The sequence below is a fragment of the Scaptodrosophila lebanonensis genome, unplaced genomic scaffold, assembly GCF_003285725.1.
Source record: "Scaptodrosophila lebanonensis strain 11010-0011.00,11010-0021.00 unplaced genomic scaffold, SlebRS2 tig00000155-arrow-arrow-pilon, whole genome shotgun sequence".
In the NCBI taxonomy this organism is placed as follows: domain Eukaryota; kingdom Metazoa; phylum Arthropoda; class Insecta; order Diptera; family Drosophilidae; genus Scaptodrosophila; species Scaptodrosophila lebanonensis.
The window spans coordinates 1,148,399-1,164,025 of record NW_022060594.1 but is presented as its reverse complement, the minus strand read 5'-3'; the positions used below and the strand labels follow the sequence as shown (position 1 = coordinate 1,164,025).

Here is a 15,627-nt window from a genome sequence, read left to right as displayed (position 1 = left end):
TGCAGTCGAGGGAGATGGCGGCGGCAGCGGCGACCGAAAGAAACTCAAAACAATGTGCTGCTCACGACGTAGGTGTGGCCAAAAAAATTTATGTGTCCTTTGTATCTTGGCCAAAAAAAAAAAAGAAGCAACACAAACAAAAAAGAAGCAACAAGCGCAAGACATAAAGAAACGAAAGACCAAAGCATGGAAATGAGAAAAAAGAACGCTGTGAAAAAACCATTAAAACATATATTAAGAGCGACTAACCCATAAGCGGTTGTTGACTGACTTTTTTAGTTGCAGCTTTTTTTTTATTTTGTTCTTCACCATCAATTGGCCAGGAATTCGTCATCTGTTGTCTGTCTATTCATCCTTTTCCAGCACTCTCGAGATTCTTGAATCCTAGATCCTTCTTGAGTTACGGGAAAAAATTCTCACAAGTTTGATGTTTGGATTAAGTTCTATAGCTTCTCCTTAGACATTATAGTAAAAAGTCCAACATTGTTGGATGAGAGTTATCTGCGCATCAAATACTCTTCATTGCCTATTGCCACGAATGATATTTAAACGACTAGTGTTAAGGAATGGAGAATAACAAATTGATAATGAGAAGCTATTGTACGAAGTATCAGAGTATATAGCTTAAGAATTAAAAATTGAAAAAACTTAAAATGAACAGTATTTGAGTTTAAAATATACGAATTTTTAGAGTAGAGTATTAGAGCTTAAAATGAAAAAGAAGATTAGAGTTAAGGATGGAATGGAGAATATAAAATGGATAATGAGAAGCTATTGTACGAAGTATCAGAGTATGAGGCTTAAGAGTTGAAATAAAAAAAATTAAAATAAAAGGTGTTTGATTTTAAAATTTACCAATTTTTAGAGTAGAGTAGAGTATTAGAGCTTAAAAATGAAAAAGAACATTAGTTTTAAGGATAAATGAGGAATGGAGAGTAAAAAATGGATAATGAGAAGCTATTGTACGAAGTATCAGAGTATCGAGCTTAGGAGTTGAATAATGAAAACAGAAAAATGAACAGTATTTGAGTTTAAAATATACGAATTTTTAGAGTAGAGTATTAGAGCTTAAATATGAAAAAGAAGAATTCCACATTCGATTTTAAAATTAGCTCTCGAATTCAAATTCAAATTTAGATTGGAGGGTAGAGATTCTGTCGCCAGACTTCATTCAAAATATTTCAGTATCTTATTAATGTCACTTTAGAGAAGTTCTTGAAGGATTTCGTATTAGTTCTGAGGATCGATAGTCTTTCAGATTATTTTATATTGTAACTGATACTTACTCGGCATATATTTGATTGATTTTGTTGGAGAATGAAAAGCTTCTTCAGAATTATTTTTCAATTCAAGAAATAGTCGATAGCCTTTAAGATAATATAATACTTGTATTGTACATACCTGATACTTATATTGTGTTGGCATTTTTTAAAATTTATTTTTATTTTATTTTTGTACCAAAAGGTTACAAGGGTATATTAGTTTTGTGCGAGTGTACATGTAACACACAGAAGGAGGCGTGGCAGACCCCACAAAGTACTTGTATATATATTCTTGATCAGCATAACAAGCCGAGTCGATATAGCCATGTCCGTCTGTCTGTATGAACGCAAGGATCTCAGAAAGTATAAGAGCTAGAATAACCAAACTTGGTATACAGATTTTCCTGAGCCCGAGAAAGGACGAGTTTGTTCATTTTTTCCGATTAATTAATTAAACTCAATTAATTTATTTTTTTGTGGGGTGGTACAGGGTATTTAAGAGTTGAGCCTGCTCGAATTTAGCATTCCTTTCTTGTTTTAATCTGTATTCTTTATTTAAGATCTGTCCTAAGGAGGACAATTAAACTATTAAATTATATGGTAGCAGTATGAGCATAGATTTGATTGATTTTGGTGGACAAGCTTCTTGAAGAGTATTTTTTAATTAAAGAAATAATACTTATAATTTCCCCAAGCGATGAATGAAACGAAACACCTTAAAACGCCATTGAGGGTTCAAGTGTAGTGTGCTCTGAAATAAGAATGAAACGTTTTTCTTGGAAGTACTATCTCTGCTTTATTGTCAACTGCTCTCGTCATTGCTTATCCACAATGAAGATAATGATGATAATCATAATGATTATGACAGCATGAAGCTCGTTTCACTCTTTTTTTTCTTTTCATTTTTTAATATTTTTTTTTTTTAGGTATGTACATACATGCTCGTATGTGTGCCGAGCTGAGCGGAAACGCTGCTTGTCAATTTCCGGTCGTTGTTGTTGTTGTTGTTATCGTTGCCACGGTCGCACGGTCCCACGCATAACAGCAACCTAACAGTCACTTAACAGAGTCTCAGTGTCTTTTTAACAGCCCTGTCCAGCCCAGCCCAGTCCAACCAAGTTGGTTAAAGACAAGATGTGATTGAAAAAAAAGTTTATTCGTTGTTTTGTCAATGACGCGCAGAATTTGTTATCGAGAAATAAAATTTTAAGAAAAAGAAGTAGTAGAAGAAGAAAAATAAACGAAACACGTTTTGTCTGTTTCATGTTTGTCTGCCTGCCAGTCTGTCTGTCTGTCTGTTTGTCTGCGGAAAGACGAGGGCGGTAATGAAAACAAAGCCTACACACTGGCTTATCTTTGTAATGAGTACTATATAGTATGTAGTAAGTATGTCTGCCTGTCTGTCTGTCTGTTTGACAATTGTGATTGCTTTGAATCAGCACCTTGGCATGCATTGCTGCAGATTCGTTCAACCTAACGTAGCAGCTCTTCTTCTTCCTTCCCCTACTATCCCTACTAGTGGGCGATCGAGATAAGCAACGTCATTGCCTTTCTTCTCAGGGACATGTTGCCAATAAAGAATTTTCAAAGTGCAGGTTCAATCATTTCTAAATAATCATCAACATTTGTTAATAATTAATAAAAGTCCGACAGATGATAGGTGATAATGAATAGTGTGTGTATATTTAATTTCAATGTTGCCAGATAAGCATAAATTCTGCAAAAGCTGTGCGATTTTTAAACAATAGTCACGCATTTATATTATTATTATTTCGGGATTCAAATAAAAAATCCTTCTAAGCTACAAGCAATTTTTCATCAATTTATGTTTGAATTATCATACAATTTAATAATTGTTCAACCTAGAACAGATCTTAATTAAAAAAAAAATCGTATAGATTAAAATTTTTTAAACTAAATTTTGTACATTCTCACTCCATATTATTCTTAAACTAAAATTATTCATTTTTTCCAGTAAAATTTTCCTTTTTTTTTTAGCTTAAATTTTTAATTTTTAAAGCTGGCATATTGGATTTTTTTTTTAAATTCGATTTGGAAAGTGAATTTTTTTTTTTAGAGATTTTACTTGAAAACATTTCCTTTTTAACATTTTAATTATATTTGTTAAAACTTATTTTTATTTATAATTTGAATACAACTTTTTGAATAAATAAATTTTTTATAATTTGCTCAAATTTTTAAAGACTGAATAAACATTTTTTTTAAAACTTTAAAACCTTTTATTTTAAAAATTTTTCCTTGTATTTTCTTAAAAATTTTTCGTATTTGGTTTTTTTAAATTATTGTTAAATTTCAAAATTGTAAACACAATTTTTTAATAGTTTCAAGTTCTTCGATACAATTTCTTATTAATAATGATTGTTGAATTTTTAAATAATGTTTCTTAATTGCTTGATACAACTAATTATTCATTAATTAATTATAAAATAAATATTGATATTAATTATTCATTTTTGTTTTTAGTTTTTTATGAACTGTAAACTTAATTATTTTTTATTTTTTAAATAATTGCATATTATTTTGAATTTGTAAATAAATGTTTCTTAATTGTTAAAATTTGCTATACAATTAAAAATTCATTAATTCAATATAAAATAATAATTGCATATTATTTTGCCAGGCTGTCATTACATAGAAGATGCACGCAGATTGAAAAGTTGTCGAGGATGATTGCCTACGAATGTGTATTTAAAGGAATAATAATAATAGATGGATAGACGGCGTTTATTAGACGCCCCTAACCATCGACGCAGACACTTATCTATGAACATATGTATGTATGTATATATAGTAACTATACTATATATATATATATATATATATGTATAGTATGTTGTTGCGTTCGATTTATTTTTGCTTTATTACTCGGCAGTTGACTCGATTTGGCTGGCATCGGCGTGCTGCTGCTTCTGTTTCTGTTTTACAATTTACAAATTGTTATTATTAATAGTTGCCGTTTTTTGTTTTGTTTTACTCTTTTTAATTGTCGCCGTCTATCTAACATGAGTAATAATTTGTTGAGGAATTTGTCGTTTGTTCTTACTACTGAATCGGGGAAGGGCGGGAGGTAGGGAAGAAACCCGTAGTTATTTATACATAAATGAGGTATGAATTTTCGTTAAATGATGCTGATGCTGACGATGACGATGATGACAACAACAGCAACAGCAACAACAACAACAACAACAACAACAAGTACTAAGCAAGTGAGTTCGTATCGACAAGTACGTGTCTGTGGGTTCTACGATCGCGGTGGTTGTTCAGCTTGATTGGCATATTTCATGTCAAAGTAGTTCCCCTTTCCACACCGAGTGATATCGGACTTGAATTCTTGATTGGAAATACCAAACACGAACACACTTTAGTTGCACAATCTGCCGCGCTCTCAGCACTTCTGTGTGAGAGATATTCATATATGTATACTTGTATCTATGCGTGAATTTATTTTTCAGCTTGAAATTCTCTTCTAAGAATTTTTTAAGATAATTTTATTTTATCGACAAACATCCCTGTACTTCAAAAAAAAAATCAATACTAAATAAAACTAAAGAAAAACAAAGCCTATTGAAATAACAAAAATATCTAATAACGAAGCCGACTTGGTGGGGGAATTTTATTGGCCAAACAGCCAGCTATGCCCCGATTCACAGCAGAGACGTTATTAGACCTAACAAAAAAGAAAAGGAGAAGAAATAAGGAAGGAGATAAGAAAGAGTATAATGAAATTAAAATTTTACATGAAAACATTCTATATTTATGCGTGGGGCTGTTGGACTAAGCTAGGGGCTAGCGATAAGGATTGAAAGCGTTACGAATTGCTGCTTTGGGGAACTCTTTTGATATTAGTTGTGATTTTATTGTATTTACTTGGATTGGTAAATACAATTAATGCTTGGGAATACATATATACAAAAATATTACCTAGCATTGGGCTTTAACTTTCAACATCTGTATTTATTCATTTAACTCCATCCATCGCCTTCGGATGCAATGCGTATTGCTTTTTTCAATCCTTAAAGCAATTCGAAAAGTAGTTTTTTGGTATCTTCTTCGATACGGTTTGCATCGAATCGTTGAAACCGATTCGTGTCAAAACGGGGTCCCCGGCGTGGCCTTTTCAATTTTTGAAATAACCAGAATTGCAAAAACCAAACTTTTCCAACATAAGAACACTGAAATAATATTCCTGGCTCATAGTTTGTCCCGGCGAAAGGAAAATTCTGAATATACAGCACCACGATTATCAAAGAGAACTGTCATCATAAGCTTGATTTTGGAGTGATTTTGAAGCGGTTTATTTCGATCTTGTCTACGCTTTGGCACGATATTCGCTTGATTTATCAGTTCCTTAGATCCGATTATTCGAGGTCGTCTCATCTCCAGTTCTTATGCATTTCATATTTTCAGTGTAATCGGAAAGCATTATGCTTATAGCTTACAATTTAGAAATAAAATCTAAATTAAAAATTTAAAGAGAAGGAGAATATCGAAACAAATTCAAATTTGTGGATCAGACATGTAGGCAGTTGTATATTGTTGATGGGGGCAAGCTTTCTGTAGTCGATGTAGTGTTTTTTTTTTAAATATATTTTTTTAAATATATTTGTTTTAATATATATATATTTTAATATATATATTTTTAATGTATATTTTTTTCATATTTTTTTAAAAATATTTTTTTACAATTTTTTTAAAGTTTTTTTTTTTAATTTTTTAAAATTTTTTTTATAATATTTTTAAAATAAAGAAGCCTGAACCCAAGAATGGCTTGAAAAGTGTTACAAAGAATCTCCACCGTCGAACGCAACATTTGTCCGTGGTTTCCCGAATAAAGGAAGCAGTATTCGATTTTTTATATATTTATGCAAGGAATCGGACGAACTTAACAAGTGAAAAAAAAAAAGAAAGAAAGAAGAAAAAAGAATGCTAAAAATTAAAATCTTATCCTAATAAGTTAGCTGCCTGTGAAGATTAAAATCAATAATAATAATTTTTACAATAATTAATTTATTTATATAATGCCTTTGTCACTTCAGTTCAGTTTCTAAACTTCACTTCAATTGGAGAATTATCAGGTATCGACAAGTACGTACATGTACATAAATAGTTCTCGAGCTCGGTCGATAGGTGACTGCCTGCCTGCCAGCATTATAGTATGTATGTATGTACATAGTACGAGTACGTCGAAAAGTTCGCAATTCGCAAATCGCAATTCTTGTCTTGGGTTTTTGATGATAATGGCAAAGCAAATAGGCGCCTGTTGTCGCCTTTGTTGTTGTTGTGGTGGTTGTGGTTGCTTGCCTGCCTGGCAAACATTGCGCAGCGCACTATAAATGAAAACTAATAATAGGTTTTGGGTGCGAGTGTAGTTGTTGTTGTTGGGCGGTACTTGCTGATGGTACTGGTGCCGCTGCGACGCGAATAAATGTTATCAGTGACAACAACGACAACAACAACAGCAACAGCAACATAACCATTGGGCCAATTTAATTTGTTACACACATTTCAGCGTCAGCGACGGCGCTTAGGTGTGACGGCCAAAGAGGCGGTCGACCGAGGAAGGAGCAGGAGAGGGAGGGGGGGTGGTGGGGAGAGGCAAAGTGCTTCTCAAATAGCGACTACAAAGTACGCAATAAAAATATAATTTCATGGTCAACAAACACAGACGCGTACACAGATAGTGACACACACACACATGGCTATATAATGAGTTAAAAAATAGGTGGAAACTAACAAAACGCTTTGTCAAAATCAAATGCACAGAAGAAACCCGCACAGAAAGCGTAAAAAAATCAGTGATGCCATAATTTTTGGAGCAAAAGCAGCTAGATTGCCAAAAAAAAAAAAAAGCTAAATCCAAGGCGAAATAAGCTAAAAAAAACAAGCCGGTTTTAAAAGCACTATTTTCCTGCTTAAATTTAAGGAAATATCTGTTTTAATGTTTTCACATTAATTCTACACACCTAATTCTGTTTTTACACGGTCTTTTTTTACACGATTTTGATATAAGACAGTTTGAAAATTAAAAATTTCATATATATTTCTGTAGTGATACCGAATCAATCACCTATTTTTGCATATGATCAATGTCTTTTTAGGTGTATTCTTATTTCATAATTTATAATAATAATATGAGATTCTTGTAAAAATAATAATAGAAAATGCACATTAAATTAAATGAAAAACTTACCTTACGCTTAAAATGGAGTGAAGCGTATTTAAATTCATCCCATTTCTTAATTTGGACTTAACTGATACTAATATTAAATTAATACTAAATTAAAATAATAATATTAAAACTTACCTTAGGTTTCAAATGGAGTTAAGCGTATTTACCATTCATCCCATATTTGATTTTATTATTATTATTTATTTTTATTATTATTATTTATTTTTATTAAAAAAAAGATAAGGAAAAAACATATGGCGTAAAATAGTGTAGAGCTAGAAAAAGGCTAAGTAAATTTGTTTGAAGCTAGAATTCCCGCAACCCGCTATTTTAGAATTTTTCCCGCACTGGCATTTAAAAAAAGCCATGTCTAGCGGGAAAAAAGCTAAAATGGCAGCACTGAACTTTGTCGTGATGCCAAACGCGGGCGACGTTTTTGAAGTGGCTTTGGCGCCGTCTTTGTTTTACGTTTACGGCCATAATGTGAAAGCACGTGCAAATTTGAGTGCAAGCGCCAACGTGTGTGCTTGTATTGTATTGGCTTGACGTTACGAAACCCCAAAGATAACACTTGAAACTAGCCATCAAGCCATCAGTGTTAATATTTATTGCCATCGTCGTGTGTCAATTCAGCCAATTCGTTAATTGTGGACTTGTTCCAATTACAGATCGCCGGTCAAAATAATAAGTGCAGCCATCAAATTAAAAAGTACACCTAATTCTGTTTTTACACGGTAGATTGGTTCCAGAAACAACCGTGTAAAAAACGAAAATATGGATTCATACACAGAATTACTTATATATACATATATATTGATACAAGTATAAGCCATGGGTTCTTATTTTAAAAGAGCAACTAATTAATATTTTCCAGCTTGATAAGATTTATATCATCCGGCAGCTTTAAGAATCAAGTTTCAGTACAATTTTGTAAATCGAAGGAAAAATATAAAAAATAAAAAATCAATGCATGGTCGATGCATCGCAAAAAACATCGATGCATCCATGTGTTAACAAATTAACTTTCCATAGAAAAAAAGCTAATATTAGGGAGTAAATCAACAGAGAGAGACTGTCATAGTATTCTACTTAATGTTGTTAATCAATAAAGTTCTCATAATGTTGACTTTTGATGAACTTGTATGGCTTACTTAAAAAAAAAAAGATTATTAGCTACGCCTTTTAAGCATATTAATTGTGACATTATATATGAATAAATAAAGATCAAATGCTTTCCAATCTAAAATGTATATTATAAAATACACATTTGAATGAAAACATCAAATAATTTGTAATACAAATATACCTTCTTCGATAAACCACACAAAGAAATGTGAATATTGTTCGATGTTTTTTTTTTTACATCCCCGCCTCAGACCATTAAAAAAAAAATATAGTGCAAAAAGTGCAATTATTGCAACATTTCTACAAAAGGTGGTGAATTTGTTGGTTTTCACCACTTCGCCGCCGACCTGTTGCACTGCACAAGCAGTTCACTGAATGCTGTTGCTGCTACTGTAGAAAGCATTGCTCTGTGACAGACAGTTGAATCCCAATACGCAATACATTCACGATTAAAAACCGTAGAAAAGTTGCCACAAACACAAAGTGTGCGTGCGATTTCAGATAACACACGAGTTTTCATGCCATGTGCTGCTGCTGCCTTACGTAATAATTGCTCATAATCTCTTTCTGCCCACCTTGAAAAATGGCTTAGCCAAGTGGCCAATTTGTCGATTTGACTTGCCTGTCTGTCTGGCTGGCTGCCCCTGTCTGCTGATTTTGCTAGGCACCTTTTGGTAAAACAATGCCAAAAGTGGCATTTACACTTGCCCCGGCGGGCCAGTCAGTCAATTTGCACAAAGCTAATAAATTACAGCATTGACTTTGTTATTGTTGTTGTTATTGTTATCTTCCCCGTCGTCTCGTCGTCGTCGTCGCTGTGGATAAATTTTAATTTTCGATTGCGACGCTGACGTAAGTTGCGTGCGACGACGTCAGCTGACCTTGGTACACTTTGTTCGTTAATACAAAAAAAAACAAACAAAAAAAAACATCCACGTCATCAATAGGCCAATTAAACGACACACTCGCATCTGTCAGAGTCAGAGTCTGAGACTCCGTTTAAAGCTGTTGTTGCTAGGCGGGGAAATAACACACGCACACACATAGCGTCGCTCGTGCGTGTTGCATAAGTGGCAACAACAACAACAACAACAACAGCAGCAGCAGCAGCAGCAGCAGCAATGTTGTTGCTTGAAAGGGAAAGTTGTGCCCCGCTGTGTTAACATTTTCTGTTCATCTCATTGTATTTAACAGCCCGCAAAGTCAGCTTTGAACATTATTAGGCCACTGTGTCAATACAGTGAGGTCTCTCTCTCCATGAATCCAGATAAATACATATATACATATGCATACATACATGTAGTACATGTGTGTGTGTGTGTGCCTGCAAATAAATGCAAGGCTTTGTTTAGTTTGTGTGTGTGCGTGAAATGAAAATGATTAATTAACCCAGACCTTTAAAATAAAAATCAAGCTCAAGCGGCGGCGATGTCGTCGTCGTTGTTGACGCTGCTTTGTTGCTGTTATTTTTTGTTGTTGTTTATTATTGTCGTCGCTCTCGTTTGTTTCTGTTACTTTTACTGCTGCTGTTGTTGTTGTTGTTGTATTATTGTCAAATTATGTACACACATACATATACGTATATACATACATATGTATGTACAAATTGTTTGCCTTGGTTTAGTTTCTTTTTTGCCAAAGTGAAATTTTTAAATGAATATGTGACATGAGTTGCTTTTTTGTTGTTGCTGCTGCTACTTTTTTATTTGCGCCTCGTCCGTCCACTTTATGACCCATTTGATGTCTGAGCTCTAATTAAAAGTTGGGCTTCATGTGTAAAAGAAATTCAAACATGCATGTGTTGGCGAAAAGAAAAATTGATTTGCAAGCACAGATAGTGAATGATATTAACGTGAAAGCGTTTTTTTTTTTTTAGCAAAGAGCAGACAAAAAAATATACTTTTTTCCCTTTCGAGTTAAACGCCCACATGCAGTGCACTGCTTGCTGAAATGCAGTGTCTGCAATGATGCAACCTACTTTAGCACTGCAGGCACTGCTCGGCTTCTGTTAATCGCAGTCTGCTAAGTATTGCTAAGAAGTTGCGTTTCGTTGTCTCATTTAATCATCGCCACAAAGGCAGCGCATTGAATCACGTACGAAAACAAATATCTCGTCGGCTATAGTTGGCCTGCCCGATAATCGTTGTGCTTTATTGTTAATAAATATATTTGTATAGTAGCCAAATAAAATGACAACAGAACAATGCCAATGCGCCTGAATTGGAAGCGAGTCATAAGTTTGGCATGTTGTGTGGACTGGCGAACAGACCGAGCAGTGTTACTGTTACAGCTTAACAGCCTAACAGCGCGCTGTTAGCTAACATTTCTAAAAGCAAAATGTGTTTACAGGAGAGAGAGAGAATAGAACAATAGAACAAATAATTTAAAATGTATATAAAAAAATATGCGGTATTTCTATTGTTATTAATTGTTAATTATGTATAATTAATATTTGTATTAATTATGTATTATTATTACTTGTTAACATTTTATTTATTTATTTATTATATATAATTATTAAATAAATAAATAAATGCTATTGATTTATAATTAATATTTCTATTATTTATGTATTATTACCTATTAGCATTTTATTTATTTATTATATATAATATTGAATAAATAAGTAAAATGAAAAAATATTATTGATTTATAATTAATATTTCTGTTAATGCTGTACTATTACTTATTAGCATTTAATTAAATTAAATTTTTCTTTTTATTAAATACCTATTATTAAGTTATTATTTTCATAAATTTTGTTATTTTATTTTTTATTGTCTTTTTGTTGTTTTTTGAAGCTTTCTACTTATTTTGTTATTTATTTATGTTAACTTCAAACATCGGTTTCAAAATAGAAACAGCACAAGCTATAAGACATAGCATTTAAATATTTGGCGCGTAGACTATATACTGATTAGCATTGGGCATTTGTTACTACTGGTTTTTTTTTTTTTTTTGTTTCCTGTTCGACAGTATGACCGTCTCGTTCTCGAAGCCGTTAGCAGTTACAAACACCAAACTTTGTATGTGTATTTCTCGAATGTCTAGGCGAATGTTAAAATAAAAGACATTTACTTGAAAATAATCGCTAACTAATCTCAATGCATTTTCTTTTCACTTGTAGGCTCAGCGTCCGGAGAACACGGTAATGCAGGCGCTGGAATCGCTAAACGACTCGCAGGTTAATGATTTTCTAAGTGGCAAGACTCCGCTGAATTTGAGCATGCGTCTGGGAGATCACATGATGCTCATACAATTACAATTAAGTACCGTCAATCCGGCCAGCGGAGGTGCCGGGTCGGGAGGCAGTGCAGCGGCAGTGGGCGGCAGCAACAGCGTAGCAGCATTGACTGGCGCCAGCAGTAGCAATGCACTAACGACAACTGGTTCCAGCGCCAGTTCGAGCTCCTCCAGCGGTGGATGCGTCTCCAATGGCGGCGGTGGCGGCGGTGGCGGCGGCGGCGGCTTGAGCTCCTCGATGCGTACACATGCGCGTCCACGCGTCTCGCAGGTGCGCGTTGCATCTGGAAACTCTGTCTATCGCATCGGCCAGGGACATGTGCATAGCCATCAGCATCCGAGTCTGCAGTACGGACACAGCCATCATCATCACCACCACCACCATCATCATCACAATGCCTCGGCCTTGGCTGCAGGCAGTGGCGGCAGCAAAGTCCGTGAAGTGGATGTGGATCGCGCCAGTGGCAGCAACAGCAACAGCAGTAGCGGCAGCAACAGCAACAGCAGTGGCAACAATAGCCGCATGCTTGGCACCAGCAGTGGCAGCGGCATCAAGAGCTCGTTCCTCAGCAAGAACGACTACGAGAGCTTGCAGAATATTGTGAAGAGCATTGCTTTGGGGCAGACGCCACGTGCAGCCGCAATCGAAGCCGCAGCTACTGCTGGCAATGCCACAGGAGCTGCAGTTGCAAGCAGCACCGCTCTTGCGACACAACCAGCCACAGTGAAGACAACAACAGCAGCAGCATCGCCTTCAGTGGCGCTACTGGAACAATCGCCCATTAAGTCGCTCTCGAATCTCGTCTCGAGTCCCATCAACATTAAAACGACTACCGCGGCCATCAAGAACATTCCCATTTCGTCGTCTGCTCCAAGTAAAAGTTCCTCGGCAAGCAGCAACATTGTCGCCGCTGCTGCCATTGCCACTTCTTCTTCTTCTACATCTTCTACTTCTTGTCAACACGATCCCATAGCTGCCAAGCTCACATCCTGCTTGTGCACGCGACTCTCCACGCCGACAGCAGCGGCTCAGTCAACCAGTGTGGCTGCCGCTGCCGCTGCCTCACAACCAATTTTGAGCAAATGCAGCGAAACGGGGTGCAGTAGCAGCAGCAGCAAAAACATTGCTCCGACGTCCAAAAGCAGCAGCAATCCAACTGCGCCTGCCTCCATTGCTTCGAGCAATAATGCCCAAATGCTGCACAAGACGGTGAACAATCCGATAACGCGCTCCAAGCACCGCCACCATCATCACCATCATCACCACCACCATCACTATCATCATGCCGCAGCTGCGGCAGCTGCGGCGGCAGCAGCAACCAACACTCGCAACAAGTCGCACAATGACAGCGGCTATGGCGCTGAAGACTCGCCAGCCGCTAGCAGCACCCCAAATGGCACACCAAGCAACAGCAGCAGCAGCAGCAGCAGAAGCAGCACCACCGAGCTGGATGACTCTGGTCTGGCTGTTGCAGATACACGCACATTGGCCGAAGCCTCGCGCAGCTTAACACAAACGTTGCGCAAACTCTCCAAAGAGGTGTTCACCAACAAGATCGATCTCTCCGGCTGCGATGAGACACCAAGGAAGAGCGGCTCTGGCGCCGTCATTGAGTCCATGAAGAATCATGGCAAGGGCATCTATTCGGGCACCTTCTCGGGCACTCTAAATCCGGCACTACAGGATCGCTACGGACGACCCAAACGTGACATATCCACCGTCATCCATATACTTAATGATCTGTTGAGCGCCACACCCCAATATAGTCGGGGGGCGCGTATTAGTTTTGAGGCGCCCACCACCAGCGTCATTACAGCGGGCAGTAGCAGCAACAGCAGCAGCACCAACTCCACCTCTAGTTCCGGTTCCAGCAGCAACAGCAACAGCAGCTCCTCAGCAGCAGCAGGAACAGCGCTTAGCGGACTGCATCATGGATCGCGCAAGCTGGTGAGTAGCTAAAAACCCAAACTTTGCCTTTGCCCTTTTACCCCACTTGCGGGCTAAATTTTTTTTTTTTTCTTTTAATACTTATCACTAAAAAGGCATTTTCTTTTCGTTTTGCAGTACTCCGGCAAGCATCACAATTGCGCCAAATGCAACAGTCGGGCGCAACAGCAGGCAGCGACGGCGGCGGCTTTAGCCGCAGCTAACGGTACATGCGCCTATGGCGAGTGCAATGGACATTATGTGAACAAAACAACAGCAACAACAACAGCAGCACCGCACAGCCCCAAAAGCTATACGTGTTGTCCGGACTTGGGCAGCCACTCCTCGCCCTGCGCCGCCAACAACAGCAACGTGAGCGCCGGTTCCGGCTCCAGCACCAGCTCTGGTGCCAGTTCCAGTTCCAGCAACATCTCGAACGCGAGCACAAGTGCTGGTGGTGCTGGTGGTGGTGCCTGTAGCTGTCGCTATCGCCAGACTGGGGACAACAACGAGCCCTGCCCCAAGTGTGTGGCCAATCTGAAGACGAAGTACAAGCTGGATCAGCTGCGTTGGGTGATGCAGCAGCATCGTCAGCGGCGTGAGGCGCGCAAGTTGAGGAGTATACCCTATGTGGCAAGCGGCAGCAATGTCGTCGTCGCCGCAGCGCATGCTGCCGCTGCCACACAGTACAGTGCAGTAAGCAGTAAGCTAACCACTGTGGCTGCTGGTGGTGCCAACGAGAGTAGTTCCAGCACCAGTACCGGTTCTGGTTCAGCAACAGCCCCTTCTACTGCCACTACCAAGACGACGACGACGCCTCCACTCAGCAGCAGCAGCAGCAGCAACAACAGCAACAACAGCAGCAGCACAGCAACAACAACATCAGCGGCTGCCACAGCGCCAACTAGCGAGGTTTCGCCCAATCACATAGTTGAGGAGGTGGACACAGCTGCTTAAGCTGCTCCCAGCACACCAAGCAGTAGTCGCCCAAGCAGTCAAAGCAGTCGATCATCAATCAATCATGATCATCATCATCATCATCGCAATTATCAACATCATTTAGCAATGCAGCAATCTAGCAAGCAACCAAAACGGAATGTTCTTTTATTGTTTATGAATACATACATCTATAACATTAATTTGTTTATGTTTAATTTTTTGATTATTATTGGTAGCAAGCAATCCAATTTGCGCCATTCAAGTCCTTTTTGTAGCATTTACTAGTTTATGCCAGGCTGGCGTCCCAGCTACCAACTATCGATTACCACTAATAACTAACTGTAACTAGTTATGTATGTATGTACCACCACCACCACTACTACTACTATTACTACAACCACTACTACTACTACTACTATGATTATTGTCATTATTATTATTCTTATTATTAAAACTCATTCTCTGTTATGAATGTAAACAAAACACGCGGCAGCAAAGAGAGGAGCGATCTAAAATATTTGTCTGCAAACAAAAAAACAAACAAAACAAAAAACAACTTCAATTCAAATTGTATATTGCGGGGTTCGTAACAACAACAACAAATATTTCTCATTGAATGTAAATGTATTGCTTCAAATATTATTATATCAGTCTATAGCTTGGATCTGTGCTTCAAAAGTTTTCGATCACTGTAACCAAAAAAAAAAAAAAAGTCGCACAAATAATTTTATTCCTGATTGATTGTTAAAAATTTATTCTAAAAATTATTATGAAAAATTCAAAGTTTTTGTTGTCTACCCTAGAGAGAGAGAGAGAGAGAGAGAGAGAGCAAGGTACGCAGGACAAAAAAATTAAACTCCTTAACAGCAGACTAGAAAGCAATTACATGACGAACCCCCATTATCGTATAATTTTTTCTTTCGGCTTAACGATTACTATAT

General features: G+C 37.2%; 1 protein-coding gene across 1 annotated transcript in view; it reads left to right on the top strand.

Annotated features, from left to right (window-relative positions):
* LOC115629491 (midnolin homolog) overlaps positions 1-15,420 on the top strand; it is a 56,111-nt gene extending 40,691 nt beyond the window's left edge. Inside the window, exons 3-4 of the mRNA XM_030525965.1 lie at positions 11,705-13,768; positions 13,886-15,420. Coding sequence (XP_030381825.1) covers positions 11,705-13,768; positions 13,886-14,704 — 2,883 coding nt within the window. The 3' untranslated portion in view covers positions 14,705-15,420. The remainder of the gene's footprint in view (positions 1-11,704; positions 13,769-13,885) is intronic.
* Positions 15,421-15,627: the final 207 nt, after the last annotated feature.